This window comes from Hemitrygon akajei, chromosome 15, assembly GCF_048418815.1.
Source record: "Hemitrygon akajei chromosome 15, sHemAka1.3, whole genome shotgun sequence".
Taxonomy (NCBI): domain Eukaryota; kingdom Metazoa; phylum Chordata; class Chondrichthyes; order Myliobatiformes; family Dasyatidae; genus Hemitrygon; species Hemitrygon akajei.
In genome coordinates, this window is record NC_133138.1 from 92644896 (window position 1) to 92669768 (window position 24873).

General features: G+C 48.9%; 1 protein-coding gene across 1 annotated transcript in view; it reads right to left on the reverse strand.

Moving 5' to 3' along the window:
• Nucleotides 1-17559: 17559 nt before the first annotated feature.
• The window catches only part of LOC140739091 (lymphocyte cytosolic protein 2-like), a 151728-nt gene continuing 144414 nt past the window's right edge, over nt 17560-24873 (reverse strand). The window contains exons 12-14 of the mRNA XM_073067036.1: nt 21500-21519; nt 18442-18546; nt 17560-17656 (exon numbers count right to left, since the gene is read on the reverse strand). Of these exons, the coding sequence (XP_072923137.1) occupies nt 17560-17656; nt 18442-18546; nt 21500-21519 (222 nt within the window). The remainder of the gene's footprint in view (nt 17657-18441; nt 18547-21499; nt 21520-24873) is intronic.

Below are 24873 nucleotides of genomic sequence, written 5' to 3' on the forward strand. Positions count from 1 at the left end.
TGAGGACAGTGATGAGTGTGAGGACAGTGATGAGTGTGAGGACAGTCAGGAGTGTGAGGACAGTGAGGAGTGTGAGGACAGTGAGGAGTGTGAGGACAGTAAGGAGTGTGAGGACAGTGAGGAGTGTGAGGACAGTGAGGAGTGTGAGGACAGTGAGGAGTGTGAGGACGGTGAGGAGTGTGAGGACAGTGAGGAGTGTGAGGAGTGTGAGGACAGTAAGGAGTGTGAGGACAGTGAGGAGTGTGAGGACAGTGAGGAGTGTGAGGACAGTAAGGAGTGTGAGGACGGTAAGGAGTGTGAGGACAGTAAGGAGTGTGAGGACAGTGATGAGTGTGAGGACGGTAAGGAGTGTGAGGACAGTGAGGAGTGTGAGGACAGTGAGGAGTGTGAGGACGGTGAGGAGTGTGAGGACAGTAAGGAGTGTGAGGACGGTAAGGAGTGTGAGGACAGTAAGGAGTGTGAGGACAGTGATGAGTGTGAGGACGGTAAGGAGTGTGAGGACAGTGAGGAGTGTGAGGACGGTGAGGAGTTTGAGGACAGTAAGGAGTGTGAGGACAGTAAGGAGTGTGAGGACGGTAAGGAGTGTGAGGACAGTAAGGAGTGTGAGGACAGTAAGGAGTGTGAGGACAGTGAGGAGTGTGAGGACAGTGAGGAGTGTGAGGACAGTGAGGAGTGTGAGGACAGTGAGGAGTGTGAGGACGGTAAGGAGTGTGAGGACAGTAAGGAGTGTGAGGACAGTGGGGACTGTGGGGACAGTGATGAGTGTGAGGACAGTGGGGACTGTGGGGACAGTGATGAGTGTGAGGACAGTGGGGACTGTGGGGACAGTGATGAGTGTGAGGACAGTGATGAGTGTGAGGACAGTGATGAGTGTGAGGACAGTGGGGACAGTGATGAGTGTGAGGACAGTGGGGACAGTGATGAGTGTGAGGACAGTGATGAGTGTGAGGACAGTGGGGACTGTGGGGACAGTGATGAGTGTGAGGACAGTGATGAGTGTGAGGACAGTGGGGACAGTGATGAGTGTGAGGACAGTGATGAGTGTGAGGACAGTGAGGAGTGTGAGGACAGTGGGGACAGTGATGAGTGTGAGGACAGTGATGAGTGTGGGGACAGTGAGGAGTGTGAGGACGGTAAGGAGTGTGAGGACAGTGGGGACTGTGGGGACAGTGATGAGTGTGAGGACAGTGGGGACTGTGGGGACAGTGAGGAGTGTGAGGACAGTGATGAGTGTGAGGACAGTGATGAGTGTGAGGACAGTAAGGAGTGTGAGGACAGTAAGGAGTGTGAGGACAGTGAGGAGTGTGAGGACAGTGAGGAGTGTGAGGACAGTGAGGAGTGTGAGGACAGTAAGGAGTGTGAGGACAGTAAGGAGTGTGAGGACAGTGAGGAGTGTGAGGACAGTAAGGAGTGTGAGGACAGTGAGGAGTGTGAGGACAGTAAGGAGTGTGAGGACAGTAAGGAGTGTGAGGACAGTAAGGAGTGTGAGGACGGTAAGGAGTGTGAGGACGGTAAGGAGTGTGAGGACGGTAAGGAGTGTGAGGACAGTAAGGAGTGTGAGGACAGTGAGGAGTGTGGGGACAGTGAGGAGTGTGAGGACAGTGATGAGTGTGAGTACAGTAAGGAGTGTGAGGACAGTGAGGAGTGTGAGGAAGGTAAGGAGTGTGAGGACAGTGAGGAGTGTGAGGACAGTAAGGAGTGTGAGGACAGTGAGGAGTGTGAGGACGGTGGGGACTGTGAGGACAGTGATGAGTGTGAGGACAGTGGGGACTGTGGGGACAGTGAGGAGTGTGAGGACAGTGATGAGTGTGAGGACAGTGATGAGTGTGAGGACAGTGAGGAGTGTGAGGACGGTGAGGAGTGTGAGGACAGTAAGGAGTGTGAGGACAGTGAGGAGTGTGAGGACAGTGAGGAGTGTGAGGACAGTAAGGAGTGTGAGGACGGTAAGGAGTGTGAGGACAGTAAGGAGAGTGAGGACAGTGAGGAGTGTGAGGACAGTAAGGAGTGTGAGGACAGTGAGGAGTGTGAGGACAGTGAGGAGTGTGAGGACAGTGATGAGTGTGAGGACAGTGAGGAGTGTGAGGACGGTAAGGAGTGTGAGGACAGTAAGGAGTGTGAGGACGGTGAGGAGTGTGAGGACAGTAAGGAGTGTGAGGACAGTAAGGAGAGTGAGGACAGTGAGGAGTGTGAGGACAGTGATGAGTGTGAGGACAGTGAGGAGTGTGAGGACAGTAAGGAGTGTGAGGACAGCGAGGAGTGTGAGGACAGTAAGGAGTGTGAGGACAGTGAGGAGTGTGAGGACAGTAAGGAGTGTGAGGACAGTGAGGAGTGTGAGGACAGTGATGAGTGTGAGGACAGTGAGGAGTGTGAGGACAGTAAGGAGTGTGAGGACGGTAAGGAGTGTGAGGACAGTGAGGAGTGTGAGGACGGTAAGGAGTGTGAGGACAGTGAGGAGTGTGAGGACAGTGAGGAGTGTGAGGACAGTGATGAGTGTGAGGACAGTGAGGAGTGTGAGGACGGTAAGGAGTGTGAGGACAGTGATGAGTGTGAGGACAGTGAGGAGTGTGAGGACAGTAAGGAGTGTGAGGACAGTGCGGAGTGTGAGGACAGTGAGGAGTGTGAGGACGGTAAGGAGTGTGAGGACAGTGAGGAGTGTGAGGACAGTAAGGAGTGTGAGGACAGTGAGGAGTGTGAGGACAGTAAGGAGTGTGAGGACGGTAAGGAGTGTGAGGACAGTAAGGAGTGTGAGGACAGTGAGGATGGTGAGGACAGTAAGGAGTGTGAGGACAGTGAGGAGTGTGAGGACAGTGGGGAGTGTGAGGACAGTGATGAGTGTGAGGACAGTAAGGAGTGTGAGGACAGTGAGGAGTGTGAGGACAGTAAGGAGTGTGAGGACGGTGAGGAGTGTGAGGACAGTAAGGAGTGTGAGGACAGTAAGGAGTGTGAGGACAGTAAGGAGTGTGAGGACAGTGAGGAGTGTGAGGACAGTGATGAGTGTGAGGACAGTAAGGAGTGTGAGGACAGTGAGGAGTGTGAGGACGGTAAGGAGTGTGAGGACAGTAAGGAGTGTGAGGACAGTGGGGACTGTGGGGACAGTGATGAGTGTGAGGACAGTGATGAGTGTGAGGACAGTGAGGAGTGTGAGGACGGTAAGGAGTGTGAGGACAGTGAGGAGTGTGAGGACAGTAAGGAGTGTGAGGACAGTGAGGAGTGTGAGGACAGTAAGGAGTGTGAGGACGGTAAGGAGTGTGAGGACAGTAAGGAGTGTGAGGACAGTGAGGAGTGTGAGGACAGTGATGAGTGTGAGGACAGTGAGGAGTGTGAGGACAGTAAGGAGTGTGAGGACAGCGAGGAGTGTGAGGACAGTAAGGAGTGTGAGGACAGTGAGGAGTGTGAGGACAGTAAGGAGTGTGAGGACAGTGAGGAGTGTGAGGACAGTGATGAGTGTGAGGACAGTGAGGAGTGTGAGGACAGTAAGGAGTGTGAGGACGGTAAGGAGTGTGAGGACAGTGAGGAGTGTGAGGACGGTAAGGAGTGTGAGGACAGTGAGGAGTGTGAGGACAGTGAGGAGTGTGAGGACAGTGATGAGTGTGAGGACAGTGAGGAGTGTGAGGACGGTAAGGAGTGTGAGGACAGTGATGAGTGTGAGGACAGTGAGGAGTGTGAGGACAGTAAGGAGTGTGAGGACAGTGCGGAGTGTGAGGACAGTGAGGAGTGTGAGGACGGTAAGGAGTGTGAGGACAGTGAGGAGTGTGAGGACAGTGAGGAGTGTGAGGACAGTGAGGAGTGTGAGGACGGTGAGGAGTGTGAGGACAGTAAGGAGTGTGAGGACAGTGAGGAGTGTGAGGACAGTAAGGAGTGTGAGGACAGTAAGGAGTGTGAGGACAGTGAGGAGTGTGAGGACAGTGAGGAGTGTGAGGACAGTAAGGAGTGTGAGGACGGTAAGGAGTGTGAGGACAGTAAGGAGTGTGAGGACAGTGAGGATGGTGAGGACAGTGAGGAGTGTGAGGACAGTAAGGAGTGTGAGGACAGTGAGGAGTGTGAGGACAGTAAGGAGTGTGAGGACAGTAAGGAGTGTGAGGACAGTGAGGAGTGTGAGGACGGTGAGGAGTGTGAGGACAGTAAGGAGAGTGAGGACAGTGAGGAGTGTGAGGACAGTGAGGAGTGTGAGGACAGTAAGGAGTGTGAGGACAGTAAGGAGTGTGAGGACGGTAAGGAGTGTGAGGACAGTGAGGAGTGTGAGGACAGTGAGGAGTGTGAGGACAGTGAGGAGTGTGAGGACAGTAAGGAGTGTGAGGACAGTAAGGAGTGTGAGAACAGCGAGGATGGTGAGGACATTGAGGAGTGTGAGGACAGTGAGGAGTGTGAGGACAGTAAGGAGTGTGAGGACAGTGAGGAGTGTGAGGACAGTGAGGAGTGTGAGGACAGTAAGGAGTGTGAGGACAGTGAGGAGTGTGAGGACAGTGAGGAGTGTGAGGACGGTAAGGAGTGTGAGGACAGTGAGGAGTGTGAGGACAGTGAGGAGTGTGAGGACAGTGAGGAGTGTGAGGACAGTAAGGAGTGTGAGGACAGTAAGGAGTGTGAGAACAGCGAGGATGGTGAGGACAGTAAGGAGTGTGAGGACAGTGAGGAGTGTGAGGACAGTAAGGAGTGTGAGGACAGTGAGGAGTGTGAGGACAGTAAGGAGTGTGAGGACAGTAAGGAGTGTGAGGACAGTAAGGAGTGTGAGGACAGTGAGGAGTGTGAGGACAGCGAGGATTGTGAGGACAGTAAGGAGTGTGAGGACAGTGAGGAGTGTGAGGACAGTAAGGAGTGTGAGGACGGTAAGGAGTGTGAGGACAGTAAGGAGTGTGAGGACAGTAAGGAGTGTGAGGACGGTAAGGAGTGTGAGGACGGTAAGGAGTGTGAGGACAGTGAGGAGTGTGAGGACAGTGAGGAGTGTGAGGACAGTGAGGAGTGTGAGGACGGTAAGGAGTGTGAGGACAGTAAGGAGTGTGAGGACAGTGAGGAGTGTGAGGACGGTAAGGAGTGTGAGGACGGTAAGGAGTGTGAGGACAGTAAGGAGTGTGAGGACAGTGAGGAGTGTGAGGACAGTGAGGAGTGTGAGGACAGTGAGGAGTGTGAGGACAGTAAGGAGTGTGAGGACAGTGAGGAGTGTGAGGACGGTAAGGAGTGTGAGGACAGTAAGGAGTGTGAGGACAGTGGGGACTGTGGGGACAGTGATGAGTGTGAGGACAGTGATGAGTGTGAGGACAGTGAGGAGTGTGAGGACGGTAAGGAGTGTGAGGACAGTGAGGAGTGTGAGGACAGTAAGGAGTGTGAGGACAGTGAGGAGTGTGAGGACAGTAAGGAGTGTGAGGACAGTAAGGAGTGTGAGGACAGTGAGGAGTGTGAGGACAGTGAGGAGTGTGAGGACGGTAAGGAGTGTGAGGACAGTAAGGAGTGTGAGGACAGTAAGGAGTGTGAGGACGGTAAGGAGTGTGAGGACAGTGAGGAGTGTGAGGACAGTGAGGAGTGTGAGGACAGTGAGGAGTGTGAGGACAGTGAGGAGTGTGAGGACAGCAAGGAGTGTGAGGACAGTGAGGAGTGTGAGGACAGTAAGGAGTGTGAGGACAGTGAGGAGTGTGAGGACAGTGAGGAGTGTGAGGACAGTGAGGAGTGTGAGGACAGCAAGGAGTGTGAGGACAGTGAGGAGTGTGAGGACAGTAAGGAGTGTGAGTACAGTAAGGAGTGTGAGGACAGTGAGGAGTGTGAGGACAGTAAGGAGTGTGAGGACAGTGGGGACTGTGGGGACAGTGATGAGTGTGAGGACAGTGATGAGTGTGAGGACAGTGGGGAGTGTGAGGACAGTAAGGAGTGTGAGGACAGTGAGGAGTGTGAGGACAGTGAGGAGTGTGAGGACAGTGGGGAGTGTGAGGACAGTAAGGAGTGTGAGGACAGTGAGGAGTGTGAGGACAGTGAGGAGTGTGAGGACAGTGGGGAGTGTGAGGACAGTAAGGAGTGTGAGGACAGTAAGGAGTGTGAGGACAGTGAGGAGTGTGAGTACAGTGAGGAGTGTGAGGACAGTGAGGAGTGTGAGGACAGTGAGGAGTGTGAGGACAGTGAGGAGTGTGAGGACGGTAAGGAGTGTGAGGACAGTAAGGAGTGTGAGGACAGTAAGGAGTGTGAGGACAGTGAGGAGTGTGAGGACAGTGGGGAGTGTGAGGACAGTAAGGAGTGTGAGGACAGTGATGAGTGTGAGGACGGTAAGGAGTGTGAGGACAGTAAGGAGTGTGAGGACAGTGAGGAGTGTGAGGACAGTAAGGAGTGTGAGGACAGTGAGGAGTGTGAGGACAGTGAGGAGTGTGGGGACAGTAAGGAGTGTGAGGACAGTGAGGAGTGTGAGGACAGTAAGGAGTGTGAGGACAGTGAGGAGTGTGAGGAGTGTGAGGACAGTAAGGAGAGTGAGGACAGTAAGGAGTGTGAGGACAGTGAGGAGTGTGAGGACAGTAAGGAGAGTGAGGACAGTGAGGAGTGTGAGGACAGTGAGGAGTGTGAGGACAGTAAGGAGTGTGAGGACAGTGGGGAGTGTGAGGACAGTAAGGAGTGTGAGGACAGTGAGGAGTGTGAGGACAGTGAGGAGTGTGAGGACAGTGAGGAGTGTGAGGACAGTGAGGAGTGTGAGGACAGTAAGGAGTGTGAGGACGGTAAGGAGGGTGAGGACAGTAAGGAGTGTGAGGACAGTAAGGAGTGTGAGGACAGTGAGGAGTGTGAGGACAGTAAGGAGTGTGAGGACAGTGAGGAGTGTGAGGACAGTAAGGAGTGTGAGGACAGTAAGGAGTGTGAGGACAGTGGGGACTGTGGGGACAGTGAGGAGTGTGAGGACAGTGATGAGTGTGAGGACAGTGGGGACTGTGGGGACAGTGATGAGTGTGAGGACAGTGGGGACAGTGATGAGTGTGAGGACAGTGGGGACAGTGGGGACAGTGATGAGTGTGAGGACAGTGATGAGTGTGAGGACAGTGAGGAGTGTGAGGACAGTGGGGACAGTGGGGACAGTGATGAGTGTGAGGACAGTGATGAGTGTGAGGACAGTGATGAGTGTGAGGACAGTGGGGACAGTGGGGACTGTGAGGAGTGTGAGGACAGTGAGGAGTGTGAGGACAGTGGGGACTGTGAGGACTGTGATGAGTGTGAGGACAGTGATGAGTGTGAGGACAGTGAGGAGTGTGAGGACAGTGGGGACAGTGGGGACAGTGATGAGTGTGAGGACAGTGGGGACTGTGGGGACAGTGATGGGTGTGAGGACAGTGATGAGTGTGAGGACAGTGGGGACTGTGGGGACAGTGATGAGTGTGAGGACAGTGATGAGTGTGAGGACAGTGGGGACTGTGGGGACAGTGATGAGTGTGAGGACAGTGATGAGTGTGAGGACAGTGAGGAGTGTGAGGACAGTGATGAGTGTGAGGAAAGTGAGGAGTGTGAGGACAGTAAGGAGTGTGAGGACAGTGATGAGTGTGAGGACAGTGATGAGTGTGGGGACAGTGATGAGTGTGAGGACAGTGATGAGTGTGGGGACAGTGAGGAGTGTGAGGACAGTGATGAGTGTGAGGACAGTGATGAGTGTGAGGACAGTGAGGAGTGTGAGGACAGTGGGGACAGTGGGGACTGTGAGGAGTGTGAGGACAGTGATGAGTGTGAGGACAGTGAGGAGTGTGAGGACAGTGAGGAGTGTGAGGACAGTAAGGAGTGTGAGGACGGTAAGGAGGGTGAGGACAGTAAGGAGTGTGAGGACAGTAAGGAGTGTGAGGACAGTGAGGAGTGTGAGGACAGTAAGGAGTGTGAGGACAGTGTGGAGTGTGAGGACAGTAAGGAGTGTGAGGACAGTAAGGAGTGTGAGGACAGTGGGGACTGTGGGGACAGTGAGGAGTGTGAGGACAGTGATGAGTGTGAGGACAGTGGGGACTGTGGGGACAGTGATGAGTGTGAGGACAGTGGGGACAGTGGGGACAGTGATGAGTGTGAGGACAGTGGGGACAGTGGGGACAGTGATGAGTGTGAGGACAGTGATGAGTGTGAGGACAGTGAGGAGTGTGAGGACAGTGGGGACAGTGGGGACAGTGATGAGTGTGAGGACAGTGATGAGTGTGAGGACAGTGATGAGTGTGAGGACAGTGGGGACAGTGGGGACTGTGAGGAGTGTGAGGACAGTGAGGAGTGTGAGGACAGTGGGGACTGTGAGGACAGTGATGAGTGTGAGGACAGTGATGAGTGTGAGGACAGTGAGGAGTGTGAGGACAGTGGGGACAGTGGGGACAGTGATGAGTGTGAGGACAGTGGGGACTGTGGGGACAGTGATGGGTGTGAGGACAGTGATGAGTGTGAGGACAGTGGGGACTGTGGGGACAGTGATGAGTGTGAGGACAGTGATGAGTGTGAGGACAGTGGGGACTGTGGGGACAGTGATGAGTGTGAGGACAGTGATGAGTGTGAGGACAGTGAGGAGTGTGAGGACAGTGATGAGTGTGAGGAAAGTGAGGAGTGTGAGGACAGTAAGGAGTGTGAGGACAGTGATGAGTGTGAGGACAGTGATGAGTGTGGGGACAGTGATGAGTGTGAGGACAGTGATGAGTGTGGGGACAGTGAGGAGTGTGAGGACAGTGATGAGTGTGAGGACAGTGATGAGTGTGAGGACAGTGAGGAGTGTGAGGACAGTGGGGACAGTGGGGACTGTGAGGAGTGTGAGGACAGTGATGAGTGTGAGGACAGTGGGGACAGTGGGGACTGTGATGAGTGTGAGAACAGTGGGGACAGTGGGGACTGTGATGAGTGTGAGGACAGTGATGAGTGTGAGGACAGTGATGAGTGTGAGAACAGTGGGGACAGTGGGGACTGTGAGGAGTGTGAGGACAGTGATGAGTGTGAGGACAGTGGGGACAGTGGGGACTGTGATGAGTGTGAGAACAGTGGGGACAGTGGGGACTGTGATGAGTGTGAGGACAGTGATGAGTGTGAGGACAGTGATGAGTGTGAGAACAGTGGGGACAGTGGGGACTGTGATGAGTGTGAGAACAGTGGGGACAGTGGGGACTGTGATGAGTGTGAGGACAGTGATGAGTGTGAGGACAGTGGGGACAGTGGAGACTGTGATGAGTGTGAGAACAGTGGGGACAGTGGGGACTGTGATGAGTGTGAGGACAGTGATGAGTGTGAGGACAGTGGGGACTGTGGGGACAGTGATGAGTGTGAGGACAGTGATGAGTGTGAGGACAGTGGGGACAGTGGGGACAGTGATGAGTGTGAGAACAGTGGGGACAGTGTGGACAGTGATGAGTGTGAGGACAGTGATGAGTGTGAGAACAGTGGGGACAGTGTGGACAGTGATGAGTTTGAGGACAGTGAGGAGTGTGAGAACAGTAAGGAGTGTGAGGACAGTGATGAGTGTGAGGACAGTGGGGACTGTGAGGACAGTGATGAGTGTGAGAACAGTGGGGACAGTGTGGACAGTGATGAGTGTGAGGACAGTAAGGAGTGTGAGGACAGTGGGGACAGTGAGGACAGTGATGAGTGTGAGAACAGTGGGGACAGTGTGGACAGTGATGAGTGTGAGGACAGTGATGAGTGTGAGAACAGTAAGGAGTGTGAGGACAGTGAGGACAGTGGGGACTGTGATGAGTGTGAGAACAGTGGGGACAGTGGGGACTGTGATGAGTGTGAGGACAGTGATGAGTGTGAGGACAATGGGGACAATGCGGACAGTGAGGAGTGTGAGGACAGTAAGGAGTGTGAGGACAGTGAGGAGTGTGAGAACAGTAAGGAGTGTGAGGACAGTGGGGACTGTGAGGACAGTGATGAGTGTGAGGACAGTGGGGACAGTAGGGACTGTGATGAGTGTGAGGACAGTGGGGACAGTGGGGACAGTGGGGACTGTGATGAGTGTGAGGACAGAGATGAGTGTGAGGACAATGGGGACAATGCGGACAGTGACGAGTGTGAGGAGACTGGGGACAGTGAGGACAGTGATGAGTGTGAGGACAGTGTTGAGTGTGAGGACAGTGCGGACAGTGAGAACAGCGATGAGTGTGAGGACAGTGATGAGTGTGAGGACAGTGGGGACTGTGAGGACAGTGACAAGTGTGAGGACAGTGATGAGTGTGAGGACAGTGGGGACAGTGGGGACTGTGATGAGTGTGAGGACAGAGATGAGTGTGAGGACAGTAAGGAGTGTGAGGACAGTAAGGAGTGTGAGGACAGTGATGAGTGTGAGGACAGTGGGGACAGTGAGGACAGTGATGAGTGTGAGAACAGTGGGGACAGTGTGGACAGTGATGAGTGTGAGGACAGTGATGAGTGTGAGAACAGTGGGGACAGTGTGGACAGTGATGAGTGTGAGGACAGTAAGGAGTGTGAGGACAGTAAGGAGTGTGAGGACACTGGGGACAGTGAGGACAGTGATGAGTGTGAGAACAGTGGGGACAGTGTGGACAGTGATGAGTGTGAGAACAGTAAGGAGTGTGAGGACAGTGAGGACAGTGGGGACTGTGATGAGTGTGAGAACAGTGGGGACAGTGGGGACTGTGATGAGTGTGAGGACAGTGATGAGTGTGAGGAGACTGGGGACAGTGAGGACAGTGATGAGTGTGAGGACAGTGGGGACTGTGAGGACAGTGATGAGTGTGAGGACAGTGGGGACAGTAGGGACTGTGATGAGTGTGAGGACAGTGGGGACAGTGGGGACAGTGGGGACTGTGATGAGTGTGAGGACAGAGATGAGTGTGAGGACAATGGGGACTGTGGGGACAGTGATGAGTGTGAGGACAGTGGGGACAGTAGGGACTGTGATGAGTGTGAGGACAGTGGGGACAGTGGGGACAGTGGGGACTGTGATGAGTGTGAGGACAATGGGGACAATGCGGACAGTGACGAGTGTGAGGAGACTGGGGACAGTGAGGACAGTGATGAGTGTGAGGACAGTGATGAGTGTGAGGACAGTGTTGAGTGTGAGGACAGTGCGGACAGTGAGAACAGCGATGAGTGTGAGGACAGTGATGAGTGTGAGGACAGTGGGGACTGTGAGGACAGTGACAAGTGTGAGGACAGTGATGAGTGTGAGGACAGTGGGGACAGTGGGGACTGTGATGAGTGTGAGGACAGAGATGAGTGTGAGGACAATGGGGACAATGCGGACAGTGACGAGTGTGAGGAGACTGGGGACAGTGAGGACAGTGATGAGTGTGAGGACAGTGGGGGCTGTGATGAGTGTGAGAACAGTGAGGACAGTGATGAGTGTGAGGACAGTGGGGACAGTGGGGGCTGTGATGAGTGTGAGGACAGTGGGGACAGTGGGGGCTGTGATGAGTGTGAGGACAGTGAGGAGTGTGAGGACAGTGGGGACAGTGGGGACAGTGATGAGTGTGAGGACAGTGAGGAGTGTGAGGACAGTGAGGAGTGTGAGGACAGTGGGGACAGTGGGGACAGTGAGGAGTGTGAGGACAGTGATGAGTGTGAGGACAGTGAGGAGTGTGAGGACAGTGAGGAGTGTGAGGACAGTGGGGACAGTGGGGACAGTGATGAGTTTGAGGACAGTGAGGAGTGTGAGGACAGTGAGGAGTGTGAGGACAGTGATGAGTGTGAGGACAGTGGGGACAGTGGGGACAGTGATGAGTGTGAGGACAGTGAGGAGTGTGAGGACAGTGAGGAGTGTGAGGACAGTGGGGACAGTGGGGACAGTGAGGAGTGTGAGGACAGTGATGAGTGTGAGGACAGTGAGGAGTGTGAGGACAGTGATGAGTGTGAGGACAGTGATGAGTGTGAGGACGGTAAGGAGTGTAAGGACAGTGATGAGTGTGAGGACAGTGATGAGTGTGAGGACAGTGAGGAGTGTGAGGACAGTGAGGAGTGTGAGGACAGTAAGGAGTGTGAGGACAGTGAGGAGTGTGAGGACAGTAAGGAGTGTGAGGACAGTAAGGAGTGTGAGGACAGTGAGGAGTGTGAGGACGGTAAGGAGTGTGAGGACAGTGGGGAGTGTGAGGACAGTAAGGAGTGTGAGGACAGTGAGGAGTGTGAGGACAGTGAGGAGTGTGAGGACAGTAAGGAGTGTGAGGACGGTAAGGAGTGTGAGGACAGTGATGAGTGTGAGGACAGTGATGAGTGTGAGGACAGTGAGTAGTGTGAGGACGGTAAGGAGTGTGAGGACAGTGATGAGTGTGAGGACAGTGAGGAGTGTGAGGACAGTGAGGAGTGTGAGGACAGTGGGGACTGTGGGGACTGTGATGAGTGTGAGAACAGAGGGGACAGTGTGGACAGTGATGAGTTTGAGGACAGTGAGGAGTGTGAGGACAGTAAGGAGTGTGAGGACAGTGATGAGTGTGAGGACAGTGGGGACTGTGAGGACAGTGATGAGTGTGAGAACAGTGGGGACAGTGTGGACAGTGATGAGTGTGAGGACAGTAAGGAGTGTGAGGACAGTGGGGACAGTGAGGACAGTGATGAGTGTGAGAACAGTGGGGACAGTGTGGACAGTGATGAGTGTGAGGACAGTGATGAGTGTGAGAACAGTAAGGAGTGTGAGGACAGTGAGGACAGTGGGGACTGTGATGAGTGTGAGAACAGTGGGGACAGTGGGGACTGTGATGAGTGTGAGGACAGTGATGAGTGTGAGGACAATGGGGACAATGCGGACAGTGAGGAGTGTGAGGACAGTAAGGAGTGTGAGGACAGTGAGGAGTGTGAGAACAGTAAGGAGTGTGAGGACAGTGGGGACAGTGAGGACAGTGATGAGTGTGAGGACAGTGGGGACAGTAGGGACTGTGATGAGTGTGAGGACAGTGGGGACAGTGGGGACAGTGGGGACTGTGATGAGTGTGAGGACAGAGATGAGTGTGAGGACAATGGGGACAATGCGGACAGTGACGAGTGTGAGTAGACTGGGGACAGTGAGGACAGTGATGAGTGTGAGGACAGTGTTGAGTGTGAGGACAGTGCGGACAGTGAGAACAGCGATGAGTGTGAGGACAGTGATGAGTGTGAGGACAGTGGGGACTGTGAGGACAGTGACAAGTGTGAGGACAGTGATGAGTGTGAGGACAGTGGGGACAGTGGGGACTGTGATGAGTGTGAGGACAGAGATGAGTGTGAGGACAGTAAGGAGTGTGAGGACAGTAAGGAGTGTGAGGACAGTGATGAGTGTGAGGACAGTGGGGACAGTGAGGACAGTGATGAGTGTGAGAACAGTGGGGACAGTGTGGACAGTGATGAGTGTGAGGACAGTGATGAGTGTGAGAACAGTGGGGACAGTGTGGACAGTGATGAGTGTGAGGACAGTAAGGAGTGTGAGGACAGTAAGGAGTGTGAGGACACTGGGGACAGTGAGGACAGTGATGAGTGTGAGAACAGTGGGGACAGTGTGGACAGTGATGAGTGTGAGAACAGTAAGGAGTGTGAGGACAGTGAGGACAGTGGGGACTGTGATGAGTGTGAGAACAGTGGGGACAGTGGGGACTGTGATGAGTGTGAGGACAGTGATGAGTGTGAGGAGACTGGGGACAGTGAGGACAGTGATGAGTGTGAGGACTGTGGGGACTGTGAGGACAGTGATGAGTGTGAGGACAGTGGGGACAGTAGGGACTGTGATGAGTGTGAGGACAGTGGGGACAGTGGGGACAGTGGGGACTGTGATGAGTATGAGGACAGAGATGAGTGTGAGGACAATGGGGACTGTGGGGACAGTGATGAGTGTGAGGACAGTGGGGACAGTAGGGACTGTGATGAGTGTGAGGACAGTGGGGACAGTGGGGACAGTGGGGACTGTGATGAGTGTGAGGACAATGGGGACAATGCGGACAGTGACGAGTGTGAGGAGACTGGGGACAGTGAGGACAGTGATGAGTGTGAGGACAGTGATGAGTGTGAGGACAGTGTTGAGTGTGAGGACAGTGCGGACAGTGAGAACAGCGATGAGTGTGAGGACAGTGATGAGTGTGAGGACAGTGGGGACTGTGAGGACAGTGACAAGTGTGAGGACAGTGATGAGTGTGAGGACAGTGGGGACAGTGGGGACTGTGATGAGTGTGAGGACAGAGATGAGTGTGAGGACAATGGGGACAATGCGGACAGTGACGAGTGTGAGGAGACTGGGGACAGTGAGGACAGTGATGAGTGTGAGGACAGTGGGGGCTGTGATGAGTGTGAGAACAGTGAGGACAGTGATGAGTGTGAGGACAGTGGGGACAGTGGGGGCTGTGATGAGTGTGAGGACAGTGGGGACAGTGGGGGCTGTGATGAGTGTGAGGACAGTGAGGAGTGTGAGGACAGTGGGGACAGTGGGGACAGTGATGAGTGTGAGGACAGTGAGGAGTGTGAGGACAGTGAGGAGTGTGAGGACAGTGGGGACAGTGGGGACAGTGAGGAGTGTGAGGACAGTGATGAGTGTGAGGACAGTGAGGAGTGTGAGGACAGTGAGGAGTGTGAGGACAGTGGGGACAGTGGGGACAGTGATGAGTTTGAGGACAGTGAGGAGTGTGAGGACAGTGAGGAGTGTGAGGACAGTGATGAGTGTGAGGACAGTGGGGACAGTGGGGACAGTGATGAGTGTGAGGACAGTGAGGAGTGTGAGGACAGTGAGGAGTGTGAGGACAGTGGGGACAGTGGGGACAGTGAGGAGTGTGAGGACAGTGATGAGTGTGAGGACAGTGAGGAGTGTGAGGACAGTGATGAGTGTGAGGACAGTGATGAGTGTGAGGACGGTAAGGAGTGTGAGGACAGTGATGAGTGTGAGGACAGTGAGGAGTGTGAGGACAGTGAGGAGTGTGAGGACAGTAAGGAGTGTGAGGACAGTGAGGAGTGTGAGGACAGTAAGGAGTGTGAGGACAGTAAGGAGTGTGAGGACAGTGAGGAGTGTGAGGACGGTAAGGAGTGTGAGGACAGTGGGGAGTGTGAGGACAGTAAGGAGTGTGAGGACAGTGAGGAGTGTGAGGACAGTGAGGAGTGTGAGGACAGTAAGGAGTGTGAGGACGGTAAGGAGTGTGAGGACAGTGATGAGTGTGAGGACAGTGATGAGTGTGAGGACAGTGAGGAGTGTGAGGACGGTAAGGAGTGTGAGGACAGTGATGAGTGTGAGGACAGTGAGGAGTGTGAGGACAGTGAGGAGTGTGAGGACAGTGGGGACTGTGGGGACTGTGATGAGTGTGAGAACAGTGGGGACAGTGTGGACAGTGATGAGTGTGAGAACAGTGAGGACAGTGAGGACAGTGATGAGTGTGAGGACAGTGATGAGTGTGAGGACAATGGGGACAGTGGGGACAGTGACGAGTGTGAGGAGACTGGGGACAGTGAGGACAGTGATGAGTGTGAGGACAGTGCGGACAGTGAGAACAGCGATGAGTGTGAGGACAGTGACAAGTGTGAGGACAGTGGGGATGGTCATGAGTATGAGGGTGGTGCCCTGTGAGAGAATAGTGATTGTGATGATTGTGAGCATAGTTTAGACAGTGATGAGTGTGAGGACAGTGGGGACAGTGGGGGCTGTGATGAGTGTGAGGACAGTGATGAGTGTGAGAACAGTGGGGACAGTGTGGACAGTGATGAGTGTGAGGAGAGTGATGAGTGTGAGGACAATGGGGACAGTGGGGACAGTGACGAGTGTGAGGAGACTGGGGACAGTGAGGACAGTGATGAGTGTGAGGACAGTGCGGACAGTGAGGACAGTGATGAGTGTGAGGAGACTGGGGACAGTGAGGACAGTGATGAGTGTGAGGACAGTGACAAGTGTGAGGACAGTGGGGAGTGTGAGGAGTGAGGATGGTCATGAGTATGAGGGTGGTGCCCTGTGAGAGAATAGTGATTGTGATGATTGTGAGCATAGTTTAGACAGTGATGGGTGTGAGGACAGTGATGAGTTAGAAGAGTGTGACAAAGTGTGAGTGTGGTGATGAGTGTGAGGACAGTGTAGATGATGATGATTGTGAGGTCAGTAAGTAGTGTGAAGAGTGAGATGTTGGTGACGAGTGTGAGGAGGGTGCTATGTGAGAACAGTGATGGTGATTATTGTGAGGACAGTGTAGATGGTGATGAGTGTGAGAACAGTGAGGACTGTGAGAATGCTGTCAAGTATGATGAGTGTGAGTACGGTGACAAGTGTGAGGAGAGTGACAAGTGTGTGCACGGTGACATGTGTGATGAGTGTGAGGATGGCGGTTAGTGTGACTAATGTGAGGATACTGACAAGTACGATGAGTGTGAGGATGGTGCTGTGTGTGAGAACAATGATGATTGTGAGTACAGTATAGACAGTGATGAGTATGGGAAAGGTGAGGCCTGTGAGGATACTGACATGTGACAATTGTGAGGGCATTGACGAGTGTGATGTGAGTGAGGATGGTGATGAGAGTAAAGAGTCACGAGTGTGAGGAGAGTGACAAGTGGAGGACTCTAATTTGTAACAAGTGTGATGAATGTGACGACTGTATAAACGGTCACAAGGATGAGGGGGGTGACAAGTGTCAGGAAAGTGATGAGTGAGAGGAGTGTGACAAGTGTGAGTACAGTGATGAGTGTGAGGACTGTGAAGAGTTTGACGAGTCTGAGGACAATGTAGAAGAGTGTGAGGACAGTGATGAGTGTGAGAACAGTGAAGAGTGTAGGCGAGTCTGAGGACAGTGTAGACCAGGGTGATATGCTGGAACATGTTGACATTAAGAAAGAGGAGAAACATAGTCTGATAGTTTACATAGCTTTGTGAGAGACAGGCTGGGCTTCACAAGTCTGATTGAATTCTTCCCGGTTATGACAAAAGCAAATTGATGTAGGTAGAATAGTGGATGTGGTGATTATGGATGTTAGTAAGACAGTCAGCAATGTTCTCTGTGGTAGGCTAATTCAGATGGTCGAGAGGCATAGCATCCTGGGAAACTTGTCTGTGTGGATTCAGAATAGGCTCGATGACAAGACTAAGTGGCAGTAGGAGGAGTGTATTCTGCCTGGAGGTCAGTGGTCAGTGGTGTCCCCCAAGGGACCTTGCTCTTTGTTAGCTTGCAGGTGATACCAAGGTTGGTGCAACACGCTAGCGTAAGTGCAGCACAGTAGTATCGTGGTTAGCTCAATGACCTGAATTCCATTCCTGTCACTGGTGGTAAGAAGTTTGTATGTTTTCCTGGTGTCTGTGTGGGTTTCCTACCAAAGATGTACTGGTTGGTAGGTTAATTGGTCATTGTCAATTGTCCTGTGTTTAGGCTAAGATTAATTCAGGATCTCTGGGCAGCGTGGCTCGAAGGGCCAGAAGGGCCTATTCCACGTTGTATCTCAATAATAAATAAATAAAGAAAGCTTGGTGCCGTTATGGATAGGATTAAAAGTTACGACAGCACATTGATAGGATGCAGTGTTGGGCTGAGTGGTGGCAGATAGAGTTTAATTCAGAAATGTGAAGTAATGTACTTTGGAAGGTCAAACTTGAAGGGCGACTACAAGTTTGTTAACAGAGTAGAGCAACAGAGTGACCTTAGAGTCCACTTCTATAGATCTTTCAAAGTTGCTGCACGATCGATAGGATGGTCCAGGAGGCATATGGTGTGTTACACTTCATTACTCAGGATTGAACTCAAGAACCCTGAGGTAATGTTGCTGCTCCAGTAAACTCTGGTTAGACTTCTCTCCGACCATCGTGTTCTCTTTTAGACTCCTAATTATAGGAAGGATGAGAAACTTCAGCAAGCAGCCTGAATTAGAAAAGACATCTTATGAGGAAAGGTTGGGTGAGCTAGGGCTTTTCTATTTGAAGGAGGATGAGTGGTGACTTGAAAGAGGTGTTATAGGAGCCCAGAGGCATAGATAAAGTAGACATCCAGCCTTTTTCCCCAGGGTGTAAATGGCTAATACAAGAGCGCATGATTTTACAGTGTTGGAGGAAAGCATTGGCAGCATGATAGAGGAGGGGTTTTTATGCACAGAGAGGTGGGTTCACGAAATGTTACTGCCAGGGGTGGTAGCAGAGGCAGATACTACACACTAGGGATATTTAAAAGACTCCTAGATGGGCACATGGCTGAGATAAAAATGGAGAGCTATGTGGGAGGGAAGTGTTAAAATAATCTTAGAGTAGTTTAAAAGTCAGTGCAACTTTATGGTTTGAAAGGTCTGCACTGTTCTATGTTAGCCACTAAAGAATGCATTAGGTGGAGTTGAAATAAATCAGGGAATTAGGATTGGGGAGTTATTGATAATCGATGGAACCCCCCAAGAATATTAAGAAAAATATTTTACTATCAGAAAATAAATAGAACAAATTACATTTCTGGGTGTAATTTGAGTTGGATATTGAAAACTGTACAGATATTCAGTGAAAACACACCAACTTGAAACAACTTAATACATTACCGTGATTCCCTCTTTACAGACTTTGTGCTTTAATTACATATACTGTATGTAGGTTACATTTAAGGTTTGAGAACTGGCAAAAACTCTTACCTTGGAGATGTCTGCCTCCGTCCCAACGAGGCATTCCCCCTGTCCCCCGGTATCGTTGGCTTTGGCATCCTACAGACAGGATCAGGTCTACCGCCAAATGGAGGTCTAGATAATTTGAAAATCATCAGATAAATTATTTTCATCCTGAAAAATTATTTCCACAAGATATATAATTTAGGGATCAATAGTTATTGCAATCTGACTTATAGATAGTATTTTTGCCTCATGCTTTTGCCTGGTGATCCAACACTACATTGGTGGTGCAGCATAGTATACGGTGATATTGTAATATTGTTAGATGTTAAACCTAAGTCCATCTACCCATTGAGATAATGTCCTAACTGAAGAAGACTTAAAAGCCTCCTGACAGGTAAAACTGATCAACTAACTGATCTCACTCTAAAGGGTGCGTTGAGTTCCTGGTCATAATCTTTCCTGCCACGAAGACTTGGTCAATGAGGTCAATGTGGAGCCTATTAACAATGCTCATCTAGCTAGGAAACCTTGAGGACATTCAATGTTGAAGGGAGTCTACTTGAGCTTCCAACAACTTGCCATTCTTTTTTTTATTGAAGTTCATCATCAAAACACATTTCCATAAGACATATTTGAGATATCGTACATATATATCATATAGTCATAAATGCCACAAAGCTCTACATAATATTTATCTGAGGTATACACTTATAGAAAAGAGAAGAAAGAAAGAACAAGCAAAAGGAGAAAACTATGTACAAGTAGGGAGTGATCTTTTTTTACAACATATTCATTGATTTGTAAGAATAAAATCAGGTCTATGAGGTGTTATGTAGTTAAACCATTTTTCCCAGTATGAAACAAATTGTTCCAACTTATAATTAACAGATGCTGTTACCTTCTCCATTTTCTAAACGGCCATTGTAATTTCTATCCATGCATTAAAGGTTGGGCTCTCCTGCGATAACCATTTCCTAGTAAGAGTCTTTTTACCAGCCACCAGCAGTATATTCATTAAATATTTACCTCTTTTCAACCATTCTTGAGGTATATATCCAAAATATATGTTCTTACTCTCTAAGGGTATTTCACATTTAAGGATGCCTTGTAGAGCATTGTGTATCCCACTCTAATAGTCTTTGATAACGAGGCATTCCCAGAAAATATGATAATTGTTTGCATTTTGATTTCTACAATTTCTCCAGCAAGCAGGAAGGTTACGACCATAATGGGATTTCTGAGAGGGTGTAATAAAATAACTTATCAAATTTTTCCATCCGAACTCCCTCTATTTCTGAGAACTGGTACACTTCCATTGATATCTCCATATTGTTGTCCATTCTTCCTCTGATATAATTATCCCTCCTTCCTTCTCCCATTTTGTTTTAATGTATGAAGTTGAATGTGTTTTGAGATTTGACAAACCCTTATAGACGCTTGAAATGATTCTACTACCGTTACCTGAATTATATGCTTTTCTAAATAGCTCTATCAAACATGTACTTGCCTTGGCTACATTTTTAACTGTCCTATTAACATATTGTCACATAAGTGTTTCTCTTTAAGCATTTCAAAACTGAACAGTATTCCTTCTTTCATTATATTGCAAAGAGTTGTTATTCCTTTAGCTGTCCAGTCCTTAAATCTAGCATCCAGTTTACTTGGACATTCTAAAACTGAGTTATTGCCCTTACTCAAAAAAATAGAACATGTGACTGAAATTCATTCATTTAACAAACGGCCTGGATCAGAAACGAGAGCCAATTATGCTCGCTCTTCACAATGTTTTGCTCCAATGCCCGGATCAGAGCGAGAGCCAATTATGCTTGCTCTTCACAACGGCATTGGAGCCTTTTGCTGTTCTGTTGTTTGTTCAGTTTAAATACCAGCTCAGACAGACTGAAAAGGCAGGGTGTCTGGATCCAGAGCGAGAGCCGATTTCGTTCGTTTTCCATGATGGTCATCTCCACGGCAGCGAGGCTATTAAAAGCTGCTGTGCTCCATGCCTGCTAATATGATGACCTGATAAGCAAGGCTTTGGGCCTACTCTGGGCTGCTCGCTCCAAGGTTCGGATCTGAGGACTCAGTTTGGGTTCAGAATGCTGTTCACTTCAATCGTTTCCATGATTTGTTTTCATTTTCTTTCCCTTGAACATCAAGGGTTTGCCTTTTATTTTTATTTTTAATCTTTTCTTTAATTGGGTTATTTTGGGTTTCTTGCTTTTTGGCTACCTGTGAGCAGACAAATCTCAAGGTTGTGTAATTTATACATTCTTTGGTAATAATTGAGGTCTGTAGACCTCAATGATTGGTTGTTGGAAATTTCAATGATGGGGCATGAGTACAGTTACCCCTTTTTATTCAAGAGCCTGATGGTTGAGGGGTAGACAACACTCTTGAACCTGGTGGTGTGAGTCCTGAGGTTCTTGTTCCTTCTTCCTGATGGCAACAGTGAGAAGAGAGCTTGTCCTGGGTGGTGAAAGTACCTGATGATGCTTTCCTGCAACAGTGTTTCATGTAGGTGTGCTCAGTGGTTGGGTGGGCTTTACCCGAGATGGACTGGGCAAAATCCATTACTTTTTGTTGGATTTTCCATTCAAAGCATTGGTATTTATATACCAGGTTGTGATATACTGATGAGTTGTTGCATCATGCAGCGTTCTTTTACATGGTAATCTGAAATCCTCTCCTTCAAAAGACTATGAACACCCAGGTTGAAAGGTGGCTTTTAAGCTATATTTTTTGGATATTTAAGTCCAGCAAGTGATGATGAATATGGAGTTGGGGTGCAGATCAGAAATGCCATCTATACATTCTCACCTACCCACTAACTTCTCATTTGGGGAAGATGAATGTTGCCCTGAAATTTAAAAAAAATAGCAAATAGGCTCAAGAAATTTGCTCTAGTTTTCCCCTGGGTTCCCAGGTGAGAGGGGATGGAGGGCTACTGCAAAGGAAATAATGAACTAAGGAAATGAGCTGAATCTAGACATCAGATTTACATGGACCTTAAGCACAAAGTTCAGGTGAAGGAAGAAGGGGAAGAGATAAAGTGAAAAGGTATATCTGAAATATAGCTTACCTGGGTGGTCCCATGGGATGCTGAAGAAAGAGGAAAAAAATAGATGTGCAAGTTAACATGAATGCGGTGAATGAAGTTGTTATCAGATGAGGTAATGATTGACTGAACTTTACTTTGTAAAAAGACGTTACTTGTAACATATTGCTGAAAAGTACATTCTGTTGTTTCTCCTCTATTTCCTTATAATATTGAGCACTACAATTATGAAGCTGATTCAATAGGATTGGCCTGCACCTTCTCCAACCAACATCAGTTAAACAGGTCATGGTGCAAAAGTAAACAACAATTGGAGCAAAATAATGCAGCTGCAAAAACCTGGGTTCTTAACTGTCCACTAAACTAAACAGTATTAAGCAAGTCATTAGAAAAGACTTTTGAAGGCAGGATTAATCTTCATTTGGGATAACAGAGATTAATCAAGGGTAGCACAGATTAATTGGTGGGAGATCCCGTCTGACCATATTAATCAACTTTTCAAAGAAATAAGTTCAATAATGCCTTTGATCAGTTTGTAGTTTTCCACAAATAAAATGAAGTGAGGCATTTTATGTTTAACACAATCCATAACACATTTTATTGAACTCTAAAACCTCTAAAGTGGCTGAAAACCTTTCACTTGATAACATGATAAAGTCAGACCAGTCTCTTGAAGTGAAACCCCAACTCAATGTCAGCAGTTATGAATTATGTATATTTCTCCCAATTATATTACCCTGCAAGTCCAAAAAGTTAGTGCTGATGGGATTGAGGGCAAGATACGTATTGAATGCAAAATTAGCTTCATTGAAGGAAATAAACGGAGATGGTGTATAGTTGTATTTATGATTTGAAGTCTGTGACCAGTGTGTATCACAAGAAACAATGCTACTGTTACCCTAACTTGTCCGTGCCAACCAAGGTGCTTTCCTGAGCTTGTCCCATTTCCCTGGAATTTAGTCCTTTCCTATGCAATTTTAAATGTTGCAATTATACCATCTCTAATACTTTCTATTTTAGCTTGTCCCATATACTCACAGGTATCTGCATTTATATATATATATATATATATAAATCTTGCTCCCCAGATTCTCTTTAAATCTTTCTTCTCTCCTAGCTCCTTCAGCTTTAGACTCCCATATGTGAGGATGAAGACCATAAGACCATAAGATATAGGAGCAGAAGTAGGCCATTTGGCCCATTGAGTCTGCTCTGCCATTCCCACTCCCCTGCCTTCTCCCCATACCCTTTAATGCCCTGGCTAAAGATTGACCATTAACTATCTATAACCCACTTTATCTGATGCAATTCTATAAACTGTGTGCTCAGCCTCCTTCACTTCAAGGAAGAAAATCCCAGTCTATCAAGTTTCTTCTTGTAATTTACACTCCTTTGTCCCAATGGCATCCTTGAGAAACTTTGCTGAACCTTCTTTAACTTAATTTCATTCTTTGTATGATATGGCGACCAGAACTTCACTCAATATTCCAGATGCAGTCCCCCCAGTGTTTGGTACAACTCTTGTGCTCAGTGCCCTGTCTGATGAAGGCAAGTTTGCCATGTAAATTTTCATCGCCTTGTAAATCTGTGTCACCACTTTTAGGGACCTGTGCTCTTCATTCCGAGTGCCTTGCATGTACAATGCACAGTATTTGGGGAGTTAAACCAGGGTAAGATGTTGCATAAATACAATGTCCTGTCATGGTCTGACTTCCCAAAATGCACTATTTCACACATGTCTAAGTTAAAATCCATCTGCCATTAACTTGCTGACTTTCCCAGTTGATCTGGATCCACTTGTAATGTTAGACATTATTCACTGTCACACAACAACAATAAATTTTGGTGTTACCAACAAATCTATAGATTATACCAGGTGCATTGTCATCTAAGTAATTAATGTATATAATAAATAATAAGCTGCATAGCACTGGTTCCAACAGAACACTACTAATCTGAATTGTATTTGCTTACTTTTATTGTTTACGTGACTTGTTTGATAATAAATGTACTTTGATCTTTAATCATAGGCCTCCATTCTGAAAAATAACCCTTCACTACCACCCCCTGACTCTTTGCACCAAGCAATTTTGTATCCAATTAGCTAACTTACCCCAGAACCCCTGTAATCTAATCTTCAGAACCTGCCTACCATTTGAGGCTATGTTATAGGTCTTGCTGTGTCTATGTAGACAGTGTTCACTGTCCTGCCATTATCAATCCTCTTGGCCACCTTTTCAAAGAAAAACAAACGATCTAATTTATGAGACATGATTTCTGATGCACAAATCCCTAAATAGTCCTTGCCTTTTAAAACACAAATATTTTATCTCTCAGAATCCCCACCATTGATGTTAGGTTTATTGGCCTCTAGCTCGCTGGTTGCCCTTAAAACCCGTTTAAAATGAAAGAACATCATTACCCATCCTCCAGTTTTCTGGTACCTCACCCCTTAACTATGAAAGATACAAATATCTCTACCACATGTTGAACAGTGTCTTCTCTTGCTTCCCGCAACATCCTAGAATATGCCTGGTCAGGTTCAGAGGATATATCCATCTTCATGCAACTCAAAACCAATGACACCATCTCTTTTGTAATAACAATATTTTTCAAGATATCACTGTTCTCTTCCCTGAACTCCACCGTAAATACAAGGAATATTCATTTGATCCCTTGCCCGTGTCCCATTACTCTACACATAAATAACCACACTGATCATTAACTGGACATTTTCTCTCTAGTTATCCTTTTGCTCTTAATGTACTTATAGAATCTCATAGGACTCTCCTTTATGTTATCTTCCAAGGATATCCTGTGTCTCCTTTTAGCTCTCAACATCTTCTTTACTGTACTCCTTAAATCCATTGTATTTCTCAAAAAGTTCTCTTGATCCCAGCCGCCTCTACCTGAAATGCTTTGTTTTTTACTGATCGGAGCCTCAACATTCCTTATTCATTATGGTTCTGTAATCATGCCAGCCTTGCCTTTCACTGTAATAAGAATATGCTAGCCTTGCCTTTCACTGTAATAAGAATACGCCAGCCTTGCCTTTCACTGTAATAAGAATATGCCAGCCTTGCCTTTCACTGTAATAAGAATATACCAGCCTTGCCTTTCACTGTAATAAGAATACGCTAGCCTTGCCTTTCACTGTAATAAGAATACGCCAGCCTTGCCTTTCACTGTAATAAGAATACGCTAGCCTTGCCTTTCACTGTAATAAGAATATGCCAGCCTTGCCTTTCACTGTAATAAGAATATGCCAGCCTTGCCTTTCACTGTAATAAGAATACGCTAGTCTTGCCTTTCACTGTAATAAGAATACGCCAGCCTTGCCTTTCACTGTAATAAGAATACGCCAGCCTTGCCTTTCACTGTAATAAGAATATACCAGC